An 18,186-nucleotide genomic window follows, 5' to 3' on the forward strand; every position below is an offset into this window, starting at 1 on the left:
CCTTCTCGTCTCTCTCCCGTCAACTGTCTTCTCTGTCTTTTCCTCTTACGCTCTTAATGCTGGATGAAGGCTTGAGAGCTAATGCTGTAAATGTCAGTGGTTTTAAGGCTCTCCAGATGTCAGTGTGTTTTTTCAAAGCGCTAGAAGCAAGCCTCGCCTTCAACGAATCTGTCAGATTCAGGTTCAAGGACAGGTTTGTGTTTCACATTTCCCAGGCCTTGTTCCTGCACACCACTGTTGTAAACATACTGTTCTACTATAACACCCTTTATGACTCAAAGGTCACTCCCTCATATGTCAAAATTAAATCTCTGCACCTCCGCGAGAGGAGTAATGAAAATAAGTATTTTTTTCTTCCTTCATAGCTTGACCAATGAGCACAGAGGGTGTATTTAAGGAAGCACTCTTGTTCTGCCTGCTAATAGAATCGCTGCTGGAGAGTCACTCTTGAATTAGCTTGGCAGGGCAGAGTGGAAAAGCCTGGTGGGACGTCGCCAGGCCCATATGCTCAAGAGAATTTTGCGGATGGATGGGGTTTCAGATTTGTCAGTGTCCTGCACAGATTTATTTGTGTGTTCTTCCTCTCTGTAGACAGATTATCCACAGTCTCGTCCAAAAGCAATTCTCCTCCATAGTCTTTATTGTTACTTCTGAGATTAGTGGAGGACCTACACAGTGAAAAAGTTTGTGGTACTGCTGTAGAGCTGTAGTGGATATTTGTAGAGGATTTCAACTGGCATTGCTGTAATAATTGGGCATAATTTCATGTATTTGAATAATTTTTAATCATCTGCGTGTACCTCCCTAGAAAACCTGGAAAAATGGAGAAGTGGTAAGAGAGCAAGGCTCCAAAAACTCAAAAGAAAGTAGAAGAATTTTGAAACAACGTAACTATCAGGAAACTTGGAGAGCTTTAGTGCTACATTTTACCTGATGGGAGCAAAAAGACTACATTGAAATAAATACATTCCTCGTCAATATGGACTTCTGTTTGGATTTCACCATTAAAGAAAAGTGATTATGAAAAGGATTACAAAACGGATTAAGAGGCTTAGGGATTTTTCAGTATGGGAAAATGGATGGACAAAAACTACAGTAAATGAAAAGAAAAGAACAAAAGAAATCGTAAAAATAATGTTGACCAAACAGGTTATGTTGTTCGCTTATTTTCCAGCAACTCATTGCATCATTAAAGTTGCCGATACTGGTGTGAGCAGAGTAATTTCCAGTGAGAGTATTGGTGGAGCTGTTCAGTGTAATCTGTAGCAAGTCTGAAGCAAATCATCCTTGTAATCTCCCTTTTATCAGCCGGAACTGACAGGGTGGGACACATTGCCCCACTCTTCAGAGATTACACCTAAAACCGCTCATTCAAGAGATCCTGTTCTAATGATCATGTTGTCAGGTTTACACTGCAAAAAATAAAGAAATAATTTTCATCTGGTCTTGAAAACTCTCTAGAGGCAGAATGTTTTACTTGATCCTGGAATTTCCAAGCTAAAGAACTGAATCAGTTCTGAAGTGAAAAACTGCAGGCCCACTTAAGCCAGGTCACATCGCTCGGTAACATAGCTCAGATTTGAATCTGAGACATAAATGTGGTGATTTGAAATAAAACAGTCAGTATAACCTAGTTCCAACATTTTTTAATGGGCATTTCTCTGGTTGAAGAAACAATTGACCAATCAGAGCATTGTGGGCAGGGTTAAAAATGGGAACGTCATCTTCTGACACAGCTACGGCAACTATCTACCTAGCTACATCTATGGAAAATAGTGATAGAAAAATAGTCACAAAACTGGTGGCAAGTATGGATGAGACCAATGGAAGTGTGCGGGGTGTGTAAGTTGACTTACAGCAACAATTACTCTTGAATTGCTATATTTCTTTGATAAAAAAAAAAAAACATTAACTCCAACTGAAATCGACAAAACAAAATAACCTCCACTCCCAAACAGAAATGGACTAACATGAACATGATGCTAGACAGATTGGGCTGTCAGTTTTCATCTGAAAGCAAATGAGCAGCATTCCTCTTAGCTGAACAGGATCACAAACATGTGAACCATTGGCCTTGCAGAGAGGGGATTATGTAGTGAATGGAACAATGCTGTGGAGTATGTGAGGGGAAAGAGTGGGCTGGATAGTGACAAATAAAGGTGGAGGAAGACAGTCAGAGAGGGATGAAGGAAAGCAAAGACGGTAAAGGATGTGGGCAGGTTGAACGCAATCCTTCAGAGCAGGAAGCAAGAATGTGCTCACCCTCTCCCAAAAGCCTGGGAGGGAAGGCAAGACGCAAACACCTGTGTAAAGAATAAAAGCTATGAGTCATTTTAGAAACCAGATTTAATAGTGTGTGTGCGCGTGTGTGGATGAGACAGTGAGTGAAAGCAGTGCTGCTAATAAGGATTTGGAAATCCAATCATAGACTCTGGCTATGAAGACTTGGCAGTGCCTTTTTAAATGACACACGGCCACTGCATAAAACAAAAGCAAACCTACCAAAAATCAACAGATTGTACAGCGCGATCCAACCATGACAGGGATGACACATAAAGGAACACAGCTTGCCGATATGCTGGAAACAATCTTATTTGGCATTTCTAGTATGATTTGTAAGAACGTTTACATCATGTGACATACATGTGACTTTTTTTCCTATCCAGCAAGATTTCTGGTCCAGGTGGAGGATATTCTTTGGGACCTTAGGGTGTCTTAAAGGATAATTGTGAGCTTATTTTCTTGGCTTTGGCCACAATTTCTACTGGTTAGGATAACACTTTACTCACATAGCCCCAGTTAGTACCTCTCAGGAAGATAAGTTACTGAGCATCTTTTAAAAACACAGAAGGTCGATAACCGTAGCTCACTGTTGAAGGTATTTCCAGAATGGATTAAGAAGTATTCAATCCCCTGCACAATAAAAAACTATATATGTTTTGGATGTTGTGACTCCATTCTGTATTCATTATCATTATCAAAATATATGAATTACTCACTAATTCCTTTATTGTGCAGCTGGAATAGTTTTTTCATCCAAATGAGTAAAGCGTTCTTTAAGGATTCTGGAAATTCTGTCAAAACAGTGCTATGGTTGGATTTTCAGCCATGCTAATGGCTAGCTACAGGGATAGCCTCAAGCACCACCAGTAGGTCAAAAATTGTTTTATTGAAATATCTCAGACCTTTCATCTGGTGCCATGATTTCTGTTTGTCCAGTATTTTGGTTTATGACTAACTACCTGCAAAACTAAAGACATTCCCATTAGTCTCAGTTGTACTGCTTGTTTAGTGCAAATTAGCAAATGTTAGCATGCTAACTCACTAAAATAAGTGAGCATTTGGCTCAAGGTGCGTAAGTACAAAAATGTACAAATGCTTAACTCTGTGACTCTGTGAGTAAATATATATACATATATATATGAGAAGATAATAAAACCATTCTTATTCCTTTATGATCCCATATATCTGATAAAATATGGACACCTTCAGTACTCCACTGACAAATAGAGAGGGACATGCCACCAGTGATATGAAAGTTTTTGAAGATAGGGATTTTTAGAGATCTGAGATTGATGGAGCTGCACAGTTTACCGCTGGACCTTTTATTAGCGACTCTGTTCCCAGATCTCAGCAGTTAACTTATTGTAATGTTATCATAATTAATAGAACTGATAGCCAAACTTACAGAAGAGGATCAAAGTTGTAACAAACCGGAATTATCCTTTAAGAACAACAGTGTTATCAATGAGAGCACAGGGAACTAGGTCTGGTGTCTTAGGTTACGTAAGCAGAATCAGGGCCAGCATATAAGCAGTGGTGAATGGTGGACGCATAGAAGGATGAGAGTTTGAGAATAACAGAGAGAGACAGAATAGATGTAGAGTTAAGAGAGGGAAGTGAAGGAGCACAGAGAAAGAGGACTGTAGAGGTTGAGAAAAACAAAGAAGGAGAAGTACAGTTGAACACCGAGGTGAGAGGCCAAGAAAAAGAGAAGTATGTGTGAGAGAGTGGGAGAAGACAGCACAGAAGCGAGAGTGAGAGAGAGAGAGAGACACAGAGAGAGAGAGAGAGAGAGAGAGAGAGAGAAAGTGAAGTGATACAGAGGGAGTAGGGAGGGGGTGGAAGCTGTAGCTGTGCTAGTGCTCGTCAACGCTGCACCATCTCAGCAGCAGCACGAGTAATGTTGCACTCTAATCCTCGCATTAAAACCTCTGCTGATTCACTAAGGCAGATTACTGACATTTTCCCACTTTCCCCTCCTGCCCCGCTGCTGAACGATGACCAGCGTGTGCCCCCGACTTTTGTCATGTGCGAAGAAAACATCTTCTTGTTATTCTTTTCCCCCCATCAATACCTTCTTAGCTATCAATACACAAAGCTGCTGAACTGTGAAGGGAAAATAGAGGGTGGGCAGAAGAATACTAGCACCCACGCTGAGTTTTTACATACTGCACGCCTCTCATACTTGCCCTAGGGGTCCCCTGTCCGTTCTCCTGGCATTCAAACCGCAGTTCAATTCCTGCCTCTCCATCTAAATATAGAGCCTGCATTGTTGTAGAAAGAATTACCATGTCCTTCAGAGTCATTATCAGAAGCCTTCATGCCCTGCACTCCCAGTGCAGGTATGTTAAAGAAGCTCTTTTATACACACTGGCTGTTGACTGGTGGTAGATTGTTACCATTTGTATCTCTGCAAGACTTCACATCTGGCTTTTATCAAAAAGGAAAGCTATCATATACACTTTTTAGTATCCTAGTAACAGATTTATCTAGCTGATGCTGTCCTCTTATCAGAAATTGGATGGTTATTCGCTCACCTCTGATAAGGTGGATGCAGTTTTTTGCATTTTCTGGTCAGCTAGCAAGTTACATGTGAGGACTGCTCTTGCTACCTCAAAAGAAAATTCTGTTTTTACTTCGGTCATCAACTTCTATAAGTTATTATAACGTTGCATTCGCCAAAATATTTGCTGAGGCCTGGGAACACATCTACATCTGGTGTAAGAAATGGTTTTACTGTGCACACAGTTACTCAAACAACTAGGTCAAAGTTGAAGCAGGAGGTGTTTGGGTTATTATTTTACCTTTCACCCATGTTTTTCTTTCCCAGATAAAGTAGGCTAATCACAGGGTTTATCTACACCCAGTCTGATGCTTGTGTTTTATGCCCTACCTGACTCATTTTTAGTGAAGATGCCATGTTTCCATATCTCAGCAATCAATTAGCTAAATACAATGTTATTATTACTACAAAAATAAGATGAAGGTTGTGATAAACTAGAATTATCCTTTAAAGTTGGTGTTGGTGTAATGGTGTATTGGTTTATTGTGTACTACTAGCACAAGTCTACTTCCAAGAGCCCTCAAATCATTTTTTTTCTGTGTGTAGTGTATAACGTATCAGTTTTTGTTATATAGGAAAACTGCAGGTTTCTCTTTTGTTGAAGAAGCAGAGACTGGGAATTCACAAAACTGCAAGCCTGGCCCAACACACATGACAAGTCTCCTTTGGCGGGAACTGTTTGCACTGTCATATAAGGTTGATAGAATCTTAACAAGCTTACAGTCTAAAATAAGATTATGTATGCTCTAGTGCTTCCATTATCATTGCATCCTCTGTGTGTCCTTCCTTACCTCGGCAGGAACTTGAGTTGGGCATTAAAGCTTGATTGAGCCTGGATGAAGCCTGTCTTTGGTAGGATCTCCATGTGTTTCCTCATTTCCGGGCACACCTCAAAGTTCAGCTTCAAGGCTGTGCTGGCACTGTCATGCAAGAGATATGGTTTCATTAGCATAATGTTAACACACCGAGTGCATTCCTCTATGAAAGGTGTAATACAGGACGAACTGTACAGTTATTGAAAGATAATGTACGGACATTAATGCACAGGTAATAAGGTTATAGAAAGATCATGGCTATGGTTAATAAACTGTGGTTATGTAATGGCTGGGTTTTTTTAAGTTAAATTAAAATAGGAACACAAAATCCATCTCTGAAAGTTGAATGTACTTCATGCTCATCCATCACCCTGACCTCCACACACTAACGTTCCTCTCAACATCTCTACAAGGACACACTACTTCCTGCATTGCATTAGTGCTCGACGTAGTAGAAGTGTGTGCTGCAGTATTGTTGGATGCTGAGCTGAGTCAATTAGAATGAGATTTCTTCAGAGCAAGAGTACTGTATAATGGTACCTAGAAGAGTAATTGATTTTTGGGGTTTCTAGGCAAAATATTTTCCCTTGTAGCTTTGTCATACAACAGAATAACTAAACAGTTTATCAGGTGGCATAAAAGACACAAAGATAACAGTAGCGATCAGGTAAGTCTATTCATTTTATATGACAGTAACAACAAAAAAATGTAGATATGTCAGGTACTTTGCCCAATGGACATCACAGGGCAGACCTTTTATCTCTTGGAGACTCAACAAGGACAGAAAAAAACACTTTTCCTTGAGTGACACCTGCGGAAATGACCTTGTATGGAATGATGTACCCTAAGGCCCCGTTCGGACAGAGTGTTTTTTATAGGTTGCAAAATGCAAGGAGCACCGCACTGCTTTTTTTTGTTGAAGCCTACAATTTAAAAAAAGAGCAGCTTGCTGCATCTTTTTAAAAAATTTTTTTTTTTTATTGTTGCTAGGAAACCACTGAATCACCACCTGCCTCTCAATTCATCCGATTGGACAATGGGAAAAACGCAAATGACGTCGGGCACTTTGCTGTTCTGAGTTGAAATTTTTTCAATTCAAGGTGTTCAGGGCGCTCCTGCAAAAACGCAAGGCACTCAGCAACGAGCAATAAGATTCATTGAAGCTCATTGAAAACACTTACAAAAAGTGGCCCCCAGGCTGCTAAAAAGTGTTCGGTCTGATTGGGGCCTAAGTCCATATCATTTAGGTGACCCAGTTTTCAGGAGCTCCAACAGATGGTTGTGCCTGTGGCTACGAGCTTCAGTTATAGCTGAGGCTTGCGATATAAATGGCTCTTCACCTTGGGAATTCTCAAACACATCCAACAAGAGCCCACACCTACATAAAACGATGACAGTACAAACAACTCTCCGTTTGCTGGAGGGGATATGCGAATACAGTGATGATATTTTGCTATGTCTTTCATCTTCAAAGAAACAAAGGTGAACGATAAGCGAGCTGCAGACAAACAGACTGAAAGACCCTTCATTTTTCGATCCCCCACTCAAATGAAATGACCCACTTTGAATGGCGAGGTCAAACAGATGGTTGTTTCCCCCAGGCAAGGACTCCCAGGGACACTAGGGGGATATTAAGTCGCTATCTTTATTCCGGCCAAATGATAACCTTCAGATCACTCTCAGAGGAATATTCATGGATACATAATCATTTAGTGCAATTAGGCATTTTAATTAAGAGGGGCATTCAGCTGATCCTGTCTTTTTTACAGGCTGACTGTGACCAGTTTGACTCTATTTCTGAAACAATGTTTAATGATTTAAAGGGTGACTTTACAGTAACTGACTCTGATAATCCAACCTTCACATTTTACATGTATTGTTATTTCATTTGGTGTTTGATTTACACGTTAAAACAAATGCTGATTTCTGTCATTTGTGAAAACAACTTCTTAAATTTACAGATAAAATAGATCCCTAAGATTTCCTTAGAGTTGATATGTTGTCTTTCTAAGATTACATTGGAGTCATCTCTCACTCATCCACATGCTGCTGGTATAACTAACTTTAACATCAAATATTTGTACACTCAAATATTTCAGTTGTTTATTTCCTTAGATAGTTCAACACAGTTTCCTGTGAAATATATTTCTATTTGGGGGAATTTCAAGTCTTTTGTCAGAGCATCGTTAATAATGAAACTCATTGTAATCATTGAGGTTTAGTGGCAATTGTTTCAGGTCATGTTACAGAGAAATTTCTCATGTTGAGTCTACATGCAGAGCTGAATAACTCAAAGTGCCCACAGCTACACCAGTGCCTCTGCCCTTCCTTGAGAGGGCCAGGTGGCTGCACTTGCTTACTCCACATGCACTCCAAAGCCTCATGGGATACCAAACCTTCACAGCAAAGGCCTAGGCAACTGTCCCCATAATGAAGCACAGTCTGCTTTATATTTCAAAATAACCAGCTGGAAGAACAGGTTTTTCCTTATTGTCTATATTCTATTTTGCCCAAAATAAAAAAAGAAGAATCAACTCTAATGTCAACAATACACTTGCAGTCCTTCGGCCAAAAACCACAGGACACAGGTTGGACTGAGACAAGATACAGTAGGCCTATTAGAAATGCAGTAAACAGAGAAATCAAGGACAGAAGGCTTTGTGAATGGAAACAAAGAAAGCTGAATGTGTTTTTATGGCCTGAGTTATGGCAGGAATGCTCAACTCCCCAGCAGGTGCCAGTGGAGGAGGGTTTGAAAGTCCAGGTCGCGTGTTTGAAATGAAAAAAAAAAACCAAAACTGTCCCCAAAAAGAAAAACTCTGCCAACTGTGCTCAGAATATTCCAATCTTTGGCTCATGAGCAAAAGTCAAACACTGCACATTTTAAAGCCTCTTAAAAATTCTTTCAATTAGTAGGAGAGATATTCAAATCACTGGCCAGCAGACAAGGGACATTTTCAATTATGCTTTGTGCTGTTCTCTTAAAAATCTGTCACAAACTAAGGAGGACTTGTGGGATATCTACTCATCTACTCAAAAGAAAAAGTGACAAATTGTACGATGAAAGCAGCAGCTCTCTTATTGTTTCCCCCCAAAAGCCTGCCAAGCTATTTTGTGTTCAAATTACTGTCTTGGAAGCAGAGTGACATATTGCATGGTTTGCCGGTGCAAGCATTAGCATTTTTTTCTTACTTTAAAAGCCACCGTTCACACTGATGCTGTCATCGTCATGTTGTCACATGTGCTGGTGTGCCAGCGCACCAGATGGCAGTTGTCACAAATCCCCCACTCCCACACATGCACTCCCTCCCCCACATGATGTGACACAATGACTAGCTAGGTGGTGGACCACACGCCTGCAAATGTTACTGCCCCCCGTGTACTCTTAACCCCCAGCGTGCATCATAATGTATCACATCCGTGATCAGAACGGATTCACTCTTGTTCTGTGTTATTGTATGGACCAAAGAGGATTGTGGGGATATGAGTTTACCGCTCGGTCCCTTAGCTCATCCTCTGCTTAGGTACATTTATCAGCTAATACATCTCTGAATTCTTTATTATGTCCGCACATTTGTTGAATATCTCAATATGCCGCTTGGCTGCCAGAGTAGTTTGTCAGAGAGTTTTATGTTGGGCGAGCTGAAAAGTAAGCTGGCCCTGTCAATTTAAGGGATTTCCATGAGCCGTTTTTCTGTGAAAATGCCCGTTTTGGCAGAGACTGAGTATGTGAGGGAGTTTTAGTATTGCATTCAGCAGATAAGCCAGCATGCTACATCAGCAGTCCATGCCACTTTCCAAACTCTATTCCAAGGATGATTTCAAGCATGACAACAAATAAAATGGAAATACGACATGCTCTACTCACTTCTGCTGTCATCTCGTTGGGCTGAGGGATTTATACAGTCTCTTAAATAATAAAACACTAAGTTCATTAAAATAACCTCACCAATAAATATTGATCCTAATTAATTAATGCTGTAATAATGGAAGTGATGTAGGTCATTCTAACGATTTTATAACTTCATAATTATTATGTTTAAATATTGTGTAGTTTTTTGCATACATTTTAAGGATCTCCTTAAAATGTTGAATGCCTGATGAAGGTCTGAACCATTGCTTCTTCAGTAAACTTCCGACAGCATGTAGGGCTTCACTACCTCCTTGTTTATTAAACAATATACAGATTTCAACCTATTGATGATGCAGACTGTTGTAATGACTGTGGTTCAGATCGAATGTTGGTATCGACTGATATTGTGGTCACAAGTGCTCTCTACTCAACACAAAAATAAGACACACCTTCATTACTGCACAGTCTTGGTGCCATAAGGTTATGTGGAAACTTTGCTATAGCATTTCTTTTCTTTAGTGATATACAGTAATGATTTACTATGCAGTAATTGCTATTATACAAATGATATATTTTACATTTTTACATCTCCCTGTCAAAGCTAAAGTTGTTCCTGCACAAGTGATCTAATAGTGATTGCTTTACCATCTCCTTTCTGTATTTGTGTGTGTGTGTGTGTGTGTATGTGTGTGTGTGTGTATGTGTGTGTGTATGTTTGGACCATCTGCTCAAACTGTACATGAAAACGCTGTTTACCCGAAACTGAGCTCAGTTCCAAAATTCACATAAAGTGATTTTTCTGTTGCAGCCATGTTGTCATTGTTCATGTAGGTTAAAATCAGTTATTATGCACAGCTCATTTTTAGTATAGTTACAACTCAAACACAATGATTGGTTACAAAGGTTACAAAGATACCATTTTATTTTACAGGTACCTCAGTTTTCTAATTAGAGAAAGTAACTAATATATAAGTGTTATTTCTTAGGAGGTGCTCTTATGGGGCAGCTGTGGCTCAGGAGGTAGAGTGAGTGGAGCAGGTCTTCCACTAATCGGAGGATTGACGGTTTGATTCCTGTCAATCCTCATCATTCGGAAAGTCTAGAAGAGCTGCATGATTAAACGATTTTATCCCTGAAGTTAGCAGAGAGCTAATTGGAAGTTAGCCGGCTTGGTCGGTGGAAGTATCTGGAATGCGTGCTTTGCCCATAGAGCATGCGCAGTATGCATTTGTCCAGCCAGTGAGGGAATGTCAAACCTGACACCAGGTTAAAGACTCTGGTATACTGTGAAATACAGAGATTTATCTGCTGGCGATAGGCATTGTGTGAACTCATTTGGCACAGGCTTGATTGTAACAGACATTCATTTATATGTAAAAGTTTCACACTGCAGGTTTAATCAGCATCATGTGAACTTGTTTGGCAAGGGCTTGAATGTAACAGACGTTCATTTATATGCATAAGTCCCGCAGTTCAGTTTTGAGTTTGCTTTTACTAAAACTCTATCAAACTGCTCTTCATTATGCAAATTTATAATTTCCTGGTTCATTCTTAAAATCTCAAATAAATTAGGTGGCACTCATTAAGGGTACCAATTCCAATTTATTTATAATCAGTACCAATTACATACTCTTTCCAAGAAACTTCCTATAAAGTAACAAAGACATTTTAATTATTTTTTAGGAAATTATTATCCCTTAGGAAACTAAGGGACCCGTAAAATAAAGGTGTCCCCTTCTGTGTGAACATAGAGACATCTAATGTTTTTAATTGCTACATGCAAACCACTCATCAGTCTCTTGGCACTCAATTTCCTCCTTGTACCAATGTTGTCTCTAACTGTCACCATGATTATCTAAAGTGATGCTAATATGGTATTAAATGACATCTGACTTCCCTCCTGTTAAACAAGGTGGGGCAGGACATGTGTAAGTGTAAACCAATTGGACAACATCAAGGCATAGAAAACTATTTTTATTCAATTACAAGGGCCGAGGGGCTGTTCAAATATCTCTGGCGTATTACTGGGTTGAGTTTATTGTTGATGACATTGTTGATTAACATGACATGAAAAATGAGCTAACAAGGTAGAAAGTTAATTGTTTGTTTGCTTCTACTAATTTACTTCAAGCCTTTGAGACTAAACAACGCATGTCTTATTTGATAAATGTGTTATTTATGAAAACGCTGTAGGGATTATATGGAAAATAGGAGCAGTATATTAACAGTCGTGCAACATTTGTTTGTCAGTGATAGAATCACTGTATTGTCATGTGGTAGCTGTACCCATGTTTCACTTTTACCTTAGGTCTCTCTCTTGCATATTACACTCTGGGTTTTGATTCAGCAGAGCAGGGCACAGTGCAGACACTCTACCTCTTGGACCCACCTGCTTTGGACCATGATACTGTCTTGATAGAGACGGTCAAACATGCAGATCTTCAGGTCAATGCTCGGCTGAACCACCCATACAGGGAAGCTAACTGCCACACCTTTCACCTTGATGGGTATCTGTTTGAACCAATATGTGTTCAAACACAAAACAATTAGTTTTATACTGTGTACCCATGAAATTAAAAAGATGAAAAACATGCTGTGTCTTACTGGTTTGCTGGTTACGTCAGAGAATTTGATGTGGAAGTCCAGTCTGGCCTCTCCTGGAATAGTTGGAGTGAAAACAATCTCCAGTTTGATGCTTTCAAAAGGTCCAACCTCTCCTTCTCTTACCTGTAGATGGGTAACATTGGATTTTGAAATATTCAATTTTTTAGTTCTGCATCTTTAAGAAATATTCTACAAGACAAATGTAAAATGACCAGATAATGAAATGAAGATTATGAAATGAATGTTCCCAATAGCAAAGCAAAATCAGACTATGACCTCTGCATATTTTCACTAAGCTTCATGAGCTTTCTCTGTTTGAATTTAGAGGGTGATTTAGTGCATACAGGACATATAGTTTAACTGTTTTTCTTCATGAAACAAAGTCATTTCTATCAGTGTAGGGGGAGTTGAAATCACTCAGATGTGCGACTTCAAATGACATGCAATCAAACTATGTGGAAAGGCAGAGTGGGTTGTCAGCTCCGCTACAAAGCATCAAGGTGGTGCGAGCAATAATAAAAAACAGAAGAAAGAAATAAGCCATTCATTCAACAACTGACTCAATACTGTGGGACCATGATAGCTTGATGGATAATCCGCCATTTCAGACACCAGCTTTCAACTACACAATGTGAAAGTATCAGTCAAAATGACAATGATCGAGTCGTGGGCGTGCAGGCACATGCAATACACAAAGCTGTAACAGGCACAGAGGGAGAAGGGATGCACCATTAACCCCCCACCAGAGAGACGTAATGAACCTTGAACAACTCCAGAACTTCACTGGAGCCACAAGGCACAAACAGCATCAATGCTAAAAACAAGACTTTTTACAGTCAGATAATAGTCCGTCTTTTCAGAGACAGTGGGTGTCTCTCTGCTAGTCCACAACCCGCAGATGCACAATCCAGTCCATAGTGAAGGCTGCTATATTGACATTGTTGATCAAATCAATCAAAAGCAATTCATTGTGCCAATATCTAAAGATATGCCCATTTACACGCTGCTGGTAGCAGCGGTGGGGATGTTGGTTGATCAGTCATAGATCAACGTCTTGACCGTGAGCAAGAAACTCGACAACTACTATTCATGGTTCCAGGAGGATGATTCCCAGATGAATTTGGTGACTTCTGACATTTTGTCTAGTGCCACCATCAGGCCAAAATGTTCCACTCACGAACACTTTAATCCATATGTAATTCAAAATTAATGGCCAGATTTGTTCCCAGGAGGATGGACCCATCCATGATATTTTCCCCTTTCACAAAATATCAACTTTCTCTCCAAAATTCCCATAATTTAACAGGCAGTTTACCATGAAATTTAATAAGCAGATTCATGCTGCCAAGAGGGCGAACCCTTTTGATTTTAACAACCCTACGCAACTTTCTTAAGTTACAATGTTAAATCTTTTGGGGCCAATTGCCATGAAATTTAATGAATGCACGTGGTCCAAGGGCATAAACCTTTTTAGTGTAATAGCCCTTTAGCTTTTCTCCTCTAGCACTACTCTTATGACAAACTTACGTTTTTCTCTCCCTAAAAGCACCCAACACTTTTATATTGTAGGTGTAATAATGGACATGTTGAAATGGACATTAATGGGACAAAAATTTCAACCCAACACAGAACAACTACTGCTACTACTATTACGACTACTTGCAAATCTGATTTAAAATATTCATGTGCAGTTGTAAACAATCCAATTTAATTGTTTATAATTAGAATCATTAAGGTTAAGGGTTCCCCATAGACAACCACTGTTGTATTATTAAGTCATACAAAGGAGTTGTATGACAAAGGAGTTGATTTCATCTTTATTTCACTAGTTAAGCTGAAAGTAATAGTGTTGTAAGACATAACTGTGTATTTGCAACAGGACCAAATACTTACATTCCCTAGATTTATGTCACTGGAGTCTGATGGGCTCTCATTTATCTGAGCGTCCACATCAGAGGACACACAAGCCTCAGGAATCGCTCCTGGACCTGTAGCTGAAGCCTCTGACGCTGCAAACACACACAGAGCAAAATCAGATCATAAATTTTACTGTTGATTGATTGAGTGGTCAACCTGCCATGAGGAGACACCAAATCACCAGAAACAAGACAAAGACAACACTGTGGATCCTGTATGGGGTATCAGTGACATAAATACACAGACACAGGCATAAAATATAAACTATTGTAAGCCTCAGCCCCCAAAAAGCAACATCAGAAACCTAAAAAATTAGCCAAGATCAGACAGCCTTTCCCAATGACGGAAAAAAAAGAGACAGAGCCACTTCAACACTTCAACACAGTCTTTTCCAAGGCAGCAGAGCAGAGGAAAAACACTGAACAGCTTATCAAAGCATCAGTGGAAGAAAGTGCTGACTGCAGCGATGAACATTAAAGAAAAGATGCCTCCTTGTCACCAGCTGTGTGAGCAAGGTGAACTCTGGGCTGTGTGTGTGTGTGTGTGTGTGTGTGTGTGTGTGCGCTCGTTATTTTGTTCTTATGAGGACCAAAAGTCCAAACGGGAACAGAAAGATGAGAAAAATCATCCACAAAGAAGAGATTTCGTCAGTCCTCACTCACCTCAAACACAACTAATCTGCACTGACTAATTTGTTCAGTAGGTTATTTAATCAACATGACAGCAGAATGTTTATATTGGCTGTATCTGAAAAACGTTCACTGTTAATGTATGATTTATTTTCCAATGATAATTGCTTCTGATTAACACATTTATGGTTCTTTTAAGGCAACTCAAAGCACTGGGTTACGGTTACAGAAAGATTGTGGGTGTTGGTTAAATAATGAAAAGGTCACCACATCCTATCTCATGCTTTTAGTCAGCATTGATTTTTTTAACACTCCTTCCACTGACTTTCTGTGGTGTAAGGATGAGTCATTTGCTGTATTTGGAACAAAAACACTGCCGATGAAAATAATGCAAATGGAATTTTATCCAAACCATATGTGCCAGAAAAAAATATTTGTACACAAACATATTTAATAGGGGTCAAGGTGGTTTTGATGAGTACTTGGGTCCAGGGTTGTTCTGCTAAGAGCCCCAGGACATTTTGAGGCGTAAAGCTTATTTTCAAGCATAGTTAATTAAAAAAAATGTCTCTTTATTGCTCTGACTGACTGATGCCCAGTGGGAAGAAAGACAGAGAGTTCCAGTCAGGTTCAGATGGGTTTTGGGATGCAAGTACAGATTTGGATTTCAGGTTTAGGCCTTTGCAGAAAAACTGGGACTAGGATTATTTCGTATGTGCCTCTGTGTGTGCATGTACAGTATATAATATCTTTACCTGGTTGCTCATTGTGCGATGCCTCAGAGAGCTCCTGACCGTCTTGCTGTAGTTGGACTTCTCTGGTGCCTGTGGATGCAGAGCTTTTCTGGTTGTAAGATGTTGTGTTTTGACTGCTCGTCTCCTGTCAGCCAACAACACATGCACATTAGTTTGATTTTATTTATTTTCACATTACATTTCATTCATGACTGTCTTTAGACCTGGTAATGTGAAATGATGACATATTCTAGGTATCATGTACATAAACTGTAAATTCTCACATTTTATTCCTTCACATGCACATATTCATTAAAATTTGTATCATAAAGTTTTATCATTTTCTCTGTCAACTTCCATACAATAGTTACAGCTACTGGGTTGTACAGAATAATAGCAGCAGAACATACACTATAAAATAATATATATATGAATGATATAGACATTTCATTTGTAGCAGTTATCAAATTTACTCCCTCAGAGTATCAAAGAAACAGCACTTCTTGAGGTCCAGAGTCTCACCTGGCATGTGTTAGCAGAGACCTGGGATGGCATCTGAACATGGCTAGTTTCTGGACTGAGACATGCTGAGGTGTCCAGGCTGAAGAGGGTGGCCAGCGCACCCTTGTTAGTCAAGGTGATAGTCCGCAAAATAGTCTGGCCCACCACATGTGAACCGAAGTCAATAAACTGGCTGTCAACCTCCAGCTAGAGAGACGATATATTCACACACATCAATTAACATCAGTGGTGAAGAGCTGCCAGCTTGAGCACATAGTTTTACATACATTAATACATACATGACTTGATTAAGTAAGATACAGAGATTAATTTTAATAGATAGCCAGACAGTGTTGTTCCTCTGTGGCAAGATGAACAGGGTGCAATGTGATTAATCACATATTTATTCAATAATTATTATTCCAATAATTATCATTACTACATTATTACCAGCCTAAACCCACAACTATACTCTATTTTCTGTGGGTCGGCTGCAGCACACTACTTACATCACATTTCTTTGTGGTGCACCTGACGGGCACAGTGAAGGAACCCATTGCCGATGTAAACTGGACCTCTCCCTCCAGGTCCTCATTGATCTGCAGGGACCAGATAGTGTGACATTGTGTTGCTTATAAGAAGTAGTAACCTGTATGCACAAATCTATGGTACCTGTATTTCTGTTTCTATTTACTGTTTTAGAGTTAATTGTCTCTAAAACAGTATAGGATGGTAATTTTTTTTCACAAGGACATATAGGTGTAAAGTCTTTGGATTTGATGATCATGTTATTACAAAAAAACATGTATATTACATTTGTTAACTAACTGCCAGGTGCTACAGGGAATACGTCATGCCTCTGTGCCTCTTGTTGCTTTGCACAGTTCATAATGGCAAAAAGAAGAACAATCAGTGATATGGATGTATGCAAAGTGATATGCAAGGGAACAGAATTACTGTAGCAGAGATTCCATTGTGTTGTTTTGTGAATGCCGTGAACTAGTAATTAATGCGCAATTTCCAATATAGCAGAAAATAGGTCATATGGGTTGTAGACTTCAGCCAGTCTTTTTAATTTAATATTAATTAATATTAAATATCATGACTTCACTTAAAGGAACAGTTTGACAATTTGGAAATACGCTTATTGACTTTCTGGCAGAGAGTTAGATGATAAGATGGACACCACTCTCATGTCTGTCCGTGAAACATACGACTACAGTTAGCTTAGCTTAGCACAAAGACTGGAAAAAGCGAGAAACGGCAGGTGTGGCTCTGTCCAGCAGAAACAAAATCCACCTACTATAACCTCTAAAAAGCACTATTACAATATGTTATATTTTGTTTGTTTAATATGTACAAAAACCCAAAGTGTTAATTGTTTTGCAGTTATTGACTATTGGACTATTCTTGGCTGGGAGTAGTTGCCAGGCAACCAGCAGAGATTCCAGGAAGTTACTGTTCAGAACCAAGAAATAGGCTGTGACCTAAATCACTCCTTATTTAATATAAAGTACACCTTATTTACACTCTACCATTTTATTTGAGTGTGTAGATTTATCCATTATATAGTGCCATCAAAAATTCCACAATGGAACGAAAAAAGCAGTGTCCATGGCATGTACACTGATGATGATTGACATAAGTGTCTGATATCTCAATTCACTGCTCATTACTGAGTAAACTATTGAGTGTCTATTATATAAGCATTAGTGAATGAATGAACAAGGGCCATAATCTTCCCCTGTTGTATCATGTTTTGCCTGGTGCATACAGCAGGCTCAAAAGGGGTTAATAACACTAAAACTTGTAGACGTTCTCACAATGTATAACTGTAACATGCACTGTAGATGCACTGTAAAAGGAGGGATATAGTAACTAACCATAGGTTGAAATACAGCCTGTATGTCACAGGACATCCCAGGAGATAAAAAACCAGGAGGATCAAAGCTGAAACACAAATCACAATGAGTTATGAAAAAGATTGCATCACTCAGTGTAAAATATTTGATACAAACATTTCTGATAAGCAACATAATGTAAAAGCAGTGTTTGTTGGTGTGAAGGTACATACAAGTCTTTGCATGGCCTCACACATATGTGTACAGCAATAACATAAAACATGGGACTCAAAGAAAACATTTTTCAGAATGTACGCAGATGCCTGTGCAGTAGAAATATGCTGTTTTTAACAAAAGATCAGCAGCTTCAGTTGAAATGCTGAAGTACGATGAATCTCCTGAGAGTAAATAAGCGGAACACAGAATCGAGGTCAAAAGTCAACCTG

General features: G+C 39.3%; 1 protein-coding gene across 3 annotated transcripts in view; it reads right to left on the reverse strand.

The window, feature by feature from the left end:
- The window catches only part of cfap74 (cilia and flagella associated protein 74), a 50,043-nt gene that overhangs the window by 15,475 nt on the left and 16,382 nt on the right, over positions 1-18,186 (reverse strand). For all 3 annotated transcript variants that reach the window (XM_044352493.1, XM_044352492.1, XM_044352491.1), the window contains exons 15-22: positions 17,783-17,849; positions 16,409-16,498; positions 15,921-16,106; positions 15,420-15,543; positions 14,012-14,127; positions 12,119-12,241; positions 11,904-12,025; positions 5,638-5,766 (exon numbers count right to left, since the gene is read on the reverse strand). In XM_044352493.1, coding sequence (XP_044208428.1) covers positions 5,638-5,766; positions 11,904-12,025; positions 12,119-12,241; positions 14,012-14,127; positions 15,420-15,543; positions 15,921-16,106; positions 16,409-16,498; positions 17,783-17,849 — 957 coding nt within the window. The remainder of the gene's footprint in view (positions 1-5,637; positions 5,767-11,903; positions 12,026-12,118; positions 12,242-14,011; positions 14,128-15,419; positions 15,544-15,920; positions 16,107-16,408; positions 16,499-17,782; positions 17,850-18,186) is intronic.

Source organism: Thunnus albacares, chromosome 5 (genome assembly GCF_914725855.1).
Source record: "Thunnus albacares chromosome 5, fThuAlb1.1, whole genome shotgun sequence".
NCBI lineage: Eukaryota > Metazoa > Chordata > Actinopteri > Scombriformes > Scombridae > Thunnus > Thunnus albacares.